The 6,302-nt window shown below is 44.0% G+C and overlaps 1 protein-coding gene across 1 annotated transcript; it reads right to left on the reverse strand.

Moving 5' to 3' along the window:
- Positions 1-4,225: 4,225 nt before the first annotated feature.
- On the reverse strand, positions 4,226-5,514 carry LOC119422122 (protein Tob2). The gene has a single exon (XM_037689473.1). It carries the CDS (start codon positions 5,512-5,514, stop codon positions 4,312-4,314), a length of 1,203 nt encoding a protein of 400 aa, XP_037545401.1. The 3' UTR covers positions 4,226-4,311.
- Between the last annotated feature and the right edge of the window lie 788 nt (positions 5,515-6,302).

A 6,302-nucleotide genomic window follows, 5' to 3' on the forward strand; every position in this document is an offset into this window, starting at 1 on the left:
ACCACACTGCTAACAGTACCACGCTGCTAACAGACCACACTGCTAACGGTACCACACTGCTAACGGTACCACGCTGCTAACAGTACCACGCTGCTAACAGACCACACTGCTAACGGTACCACGCTGCTAACAGACCACACTGCTAACAGTACCACACTGCTAACAGTACCACACTGCTAACAGACCACACTGCTAACAGTACCACGCTGCTAACAGACCACACTGCTAACAGTACCATGCTGCTAACAGCACCACACTGCTAACAGACCACACTGCTAACAGCACCACACTGCTAACAGAACCACACTGCTAACAGCACCACACTGCTAACAGAACCACACTGCTAACAGTACCATGCTGCTAACAGAACCTTGCTGCTATCAGAACCACACTGCTAACAGTACCACACTGCTAATAGGACTATGCTGCTGTAGATTTATTTATTTTTCACATTTGGTGTCTTTTGTATTCTTATTGCATGCTTTGGTATTTCTTTTTTTGGGGGCGGGGGGGGGGGCAGTCAAGGCGGTTCTTCTCGTCCTGTGCGTTTCATTGCATTATTGATCTTGTGTTGGTCTGCACATGACAAATCAACCTAAACCTATTTGCACTTCAAAACAGAACTCTATGTAAATAAACAATGTTGATATAAACATTTGCACAAACTGTAGTTGAGTTTCTGAGATTGGAGTGGTTTAATGATGGCAGCAATCCATTCCAGTCTTGGCTCCTCTGACTTCTTCTCAGCTCGTCACTTCTATTTCAGGTCATTCATCTACAACAAGTAAGATGTTAGTTGCCCAGAATTTATCCATGGAGCCACACGTGTAAGAATCACGTCTCTAAAGTCTGACAGCCTTACAGGCTCGCCTCACATGAGCAAAGCAAGGTTTTAGCAGGTTTTTAAGTCGGACAGAGTGCCGGCTGATGAAATGTAAGGAAATATCTGCTGGGATGAGTCCAGCTGAGGTGGGTGGTGAGCAATCTGGCTGCTCTCGATCCAAGAATTCCAACTCCGCTTTGAATTATTGATCAAACCTCCTCTGAATTTGTTTTCAGCAATAAGACACACTGCTCTGTGCTTTCTCTTGCAGGATTTTTCTTTTTAACCTCACCAACACACACACTAAAAGGTGGAGCCTAATCGGCTTCTCTTGCTTCATAACTCTTCACACAAACGACGAGGACGACAGAAATGCATCGATTTCCATGCATATATTTTTTTGCCAATCTGGTTTTATTATAAACTTAAAAAAAAGAATTGATACAATAAGAAACCGCAGTAGTAACTCCCCATTCCAGAGGGGCAGCACAGAAAACAGGTCATTGCATTTCAGTAGTGAAAGATTCATTAGACATCTACAGGGTGTACAGATCACATAAAACAGAAATAAACAAAATACAGGCAGGGATTAAAGATTATATCTATATATATATATATATATCTATACATAGATATATAATTTGAACTTTCAATTACATCTATTGTACTTTTAAATGTTAAAGTTTACATAGAAAATAAACTTCCTTTTATGACAAAGAAATATTCCAAAGTGCAAAATCAACCGAACACGTCGATATAAGCAAAGGACATCAGGATACAAAAATCTTTCCTCTCAATCTTCAGTAATTTCAACCCTGATTTTAGTGTAGCCTGCACTCAGAGCAGTTTGGTTAAAAAACATTAATTCAATTGTCATTTTTATCCTAAGCAGGACATCCACATTTGATCCGACAATTCGACCTGGATTACGACCTGGATTACGTTCATTTCCTCCTTCCTTCCAAAACTGTAGGAGCAAATCTCAAATTATACAGAAGCTCTGATTTTGTTTTCTCAAGTGTGGAGTGATCCAAACCCCTCGGCTCTTCAGAGGTAATTTGAAAATATGGCATTAGACCGCACTGCAGAGGGGCAAGCATCTGTGTAAGCAGAGTGTGGAAATATGGCCCATCAGCAACAAAACCTGGCCGACTGGGGGAAGAGTTTAAAAAAAAGTTAGTTTTATTGGATGAAATCAGGGATGTCTGAACAGGTACTTTGATCATTTAAATCTAAGTACTGAAGCAGCATCTGGACCAAAAAACAAAAACTGAACACAAGGCTACGAAGCGGTCACATTATGTGCAACTTGTACAAGAAAAGGAGAGAATGGACTGTGCGATTAAAACTTTGTGGATTTTTGGTTTAATTCCATGTGGGAGTCAGATTGGCCATCTTTTCCTACACCCCCGTAAACATTCACTTCTCGAAATCCATCTTTAAAACTATACATTTACCCGTCTTACTCAACAAATACTGTAAAAGGTACAATACACATTCAGTACTTTATTCTGTACATCTTTATTTTGTCTCAGTTTGCATATTTTCATAATAAATTCTGGAAAAAAAAAAAATCAGTAAGAGATCACAAAAATGAAAAATTTATATACATCATCCTGCCACCATTTTATTCTCACAAATATTTAACAAAAAAATTAACAAAGGCAAAGAACAAAAGAAGAACTAGGAAACAAATCATCAAAAAATATTTTCCAACTACTGTACCATTTTAATTATATGGGGAAAAAAAAAAAAGGTATAAATTTAAACATGTCACGTAACAAAACCTACAGGAGTCAATAAGAAAAGAAAAGCTTCAGATCTGGAAAATATTCAAGTAAACAGCTAAGAAGCCAAGAACAAATGTCTGACGGCACCTCTTATTGTGATGCAATGCAGTTTTAGCTTCTTCTTTAATCTCTAAAGTGTTTCATAATAAAAATGTGCAACAACCAGGCGGAGGGTAAAAGAAGGGTTTAGGGCTGATGGCTGGGGTGACATCAGTAATAAAGTGCCTGAACAGCTGGACATGTGGAGGTTCACTGTAGTGACCTACAACTCCAGCTGTTAAATATACAACCTCAGTCTCAGACGTGTGACAAGCTGTCCATTAAAGCTGCACGCACAAAGAAAACTTTACTTTCTTTGTTCACGTCACTGCAGCTGGGCAGAGACAGCAACTTGCACTGCATGGTTTGGTTCTCTCTCTCTCCCCATCTTTCTTCTTTCTTTCTTTCTTTGCAACAGCTTGAGAAACAGAGACCGCCAGAGAATTTCAAGAAGTGGGAGAATAGTGCGAGCCTTTGGCTTTGAGAACATTTTACCTCACCAGAAACGTGCTCTGGGTTTTAACGTGCCGCTTTTCAAGCCCAGCACATCCTGGTCGTTGCAAAGGCAACAGCATCATCTAGAAGTTTCTCTCCCTCCCCGATTCCCACCCCTCTTGTCTTCCTTTTTAAACCATCTCCCCTCTCTCCTTTTCATGCAGAGGAAAAACCTCTCCTTCATCGTCAAAGTCATGCTAAGCCATTTATCACAATCCCTACTGCTTAGCTGCTGCACACACCCCTCCCCCTGTTCACCTTCACACACTGCTGACTGGAACATCATGGGTGTGCACGTTAATGCATAAAGCGCGTTTAATGTCCAGTCGTTTCCCTGCGTGTTTTGATTGAGGCATCAGCACGTGGTTAGAGTTTAAAAATCCAGATTCGACCACATTCACAAAGACCCCCACACACACACACACCGAGCGTTTTTCTTAGCAGCTACAATACATTCTTCATCGTCACGTTCCAACTCAGCAACGCTGCCCTTTCTGCTCCGTCCCCTGCTCTCACATCATTTAAACCCTGGTGGCTCGACTGTTCCAGCAAACGATAACAGGCTTTCAATGTACATCAATTAAAAGATAACACACCCATCACACAAACAACCAGCTCCTCCATCGAGCCACAACAAAACAGAAGGACTGCACACGTAGACAAGAGCCCCCTCCTCCTCCTCTGTATTTGTGGCAAGTAGGGCAGAGCAGATTGCAGAGCAAAGTGCTGAGTTTTCCACAGCGGACGTTCCCTGCAGGACTTGGCAAAGTCCTGTTTCACAGCATGACAGTGCAGTTAAAAAAAACAACAAAAAAAATGGAGCTGTACTGTAGTCAAGTCCATTAGAGTACGAGTCGAGAACATGAACGCCTCCCACATTAACATTCATCAGAAATCAGTGATCAGTAAGAACTAATGGTAGAAAGAAACCCACCCTCTCCTGTTAAAGTCGATGCAGAGAACGTGACGAGGAACACCGGACACATGAGACTAGGGGTGTCAAATACCCAAAACATTAAATATTCAGAGGATTAAGTTCTACTTTTGAACCTTTGTAGTAAAATTCCTGACATTCGTTAGGGTTAGTACAATTTGTTAGAAAAACTGAACATATGGAGCATTGTCCAACTTTTCATTTCAACAGTTCTTATTACAAATGAAGGCTTAGTTGGCCAGCACAACGGGCTGGAAGGACTGGCTGGGATATTGCAAACTGTAGCTTCCTAAACCGTCAACAAATGGAGGCTTCTCCATGTACGAGATCCCTCCGTTGCTGCCAATGATGCCCACGCTCTGAGCAGGAGAGCTGGAGAACGGGTCAAAGGTCGGATTGGCACCGACAGCATGTTGGAAATGGCTGGTATGAGGCTGCATGGACTGGGTGTCTGTGTCAAAGTAAAGGGGGCCCGGGGATCCTGGGTAGACGAACTCTTTGGCGCTGGGCGAGAGCTGGCTGGGGATGGGACCTCCAAGTGAGTGCAAAGACAGAGACAGGGGCTTGTGCTTGAGCAGCTCTGGCGCTGAGATGGTGGTGGGAGAACGGGTCAGCATCCTCTGAGAAGGCGGCACGATGACGCCAGAGCCGGACGCCGACCCAGCGCCACTGGACTTTTTTATTTTAGTGGAGCCAAATTTAGTGGCGGCGAAGCTGGCGGTGGTGAAGGTGATGGGTTGCGGGCGGGTGGGAGGAAGAGTGGAGGGCAGCTGCTGAGTAGAGAGGTAGGGCAGCCCACTGCTGGGAGGAGGAGGAGTGGAGGTGTTGGAAGAGTGGGCCGCAGGGTCTGTGGGTGTACTGGAGTTAGGGTAGCTGAAGAGCCCGGGGCAAGACGGAGTAGACAGAGGTGTGGGAGAGCTGGAGAGGGATGGCATGAGGGCCGGAGACGCCTGACTTCCAACTGGAACAAACACTTGTGCGTCAGGGTTAAAGCCAAGGTTCTTGGCCTCCTCAGCCTCTGCTTCCTTTTTGCACTCTTTTATCTGGCCCTCAGCCCGCTCACTGTCACAACCAAGGCCTGGGGGGTCCTCAAGGTAGAGCACCTTCACTTGCCCCTTCTCTCCGATCTGGTAAGATACCTCATAAGGGTCTATCCACACGCTGAGCTCTGCAGGAACATTTGCACGCACCTCCTCCGTGTCCAGTCCGCTTCTTTTGGCGGCCAGCTCCACCACAGGGTCCCTTGGTGCTCCTAAATGGATGCAGCGGAAAGCAGAACCCCTGAGAGGGGCTTCGGGGTACCAGTGTCCTTCAAAACGAGAAACCAATATTCTCTCTAGCTCCTCACTGAAGAGGTCAGCTCGACGTCGAGGCAACTTGTTGTACAGGTAGGACACGATGAAGTTCAGGGCCACCTTTATCTCTAGATGCATGACTGCACCAGGTTAGAGTCGCTCTGAGAACAAAATGTTCAAATGACGATGCTGACGAGAGGGAGCACAGCTGTAAGAAGTTTGTACCTATGGTTTACTGAGAAGGGTTTGATTTTTTTAGCGTCATCTTTGCAAAGGTCCCTCAGAAACATAGGCTGCTGGTTGCAGGTTGTTTTTATCCTGTTTGGATGTCTAAACTGTGAAGACAGAAAAAAAACCCTGTTAGTCTATTGTTCTCCAGCTGACAGTTAATTACATCAGTAAATCCAAAACCCAGAAGCCAAGCTTGTATCAGATATGTTTTTATCTTCACGGCATTATAAATGTTTAAAAGGACTTTTACGATGATACAAATGTCGAGAAATGAGAGCAAGTTAAACAAAAAAGGACTAAAATCTGTGAATAAATTGCTTTGAATTTTGGAGTTTGTCAGCTGCAGAATGCACTGATGAATATAACAGACGCTGCATGCTGATTGAGCTTCATAAATCCTGTATAATCTAAATGTGATCCCATGAAGCGCTCCCATCTCAAAGCTTCAACTTCGAGACCGTCACCGTCACCATGGAGACACGAACTGAATGAAAGATTATATGCAAACAAAAACACATCGACTTGTGCCATATTGGGTATAAAGAAGAAAATGGCAGATGTTTAACTGATGGAACACAACTTCCCAGCATGCAACACAAACAGCCACCCTCCTCCCCACTCCCTAAGCCTCCACACAGAAAACAATTCCTCGCAATCACCTTCCAGCCAGATGGGGATTCAGCAGTTAAGATTAG

This window comes from Nematolebias whitei, chromosome 15 (genome assembly GCF_014905685.2).
Source record: "Nematolebias whitei isolate Nwh7 chromosome 15, NemWhi1, whole genome shotgun sequence".
NCBI lineage: Eukaryota > Metazoa > Chordata > Actinopteri > Cyprinodontiformes > Rivulidae > Nematolebias > Nematolebias whitei.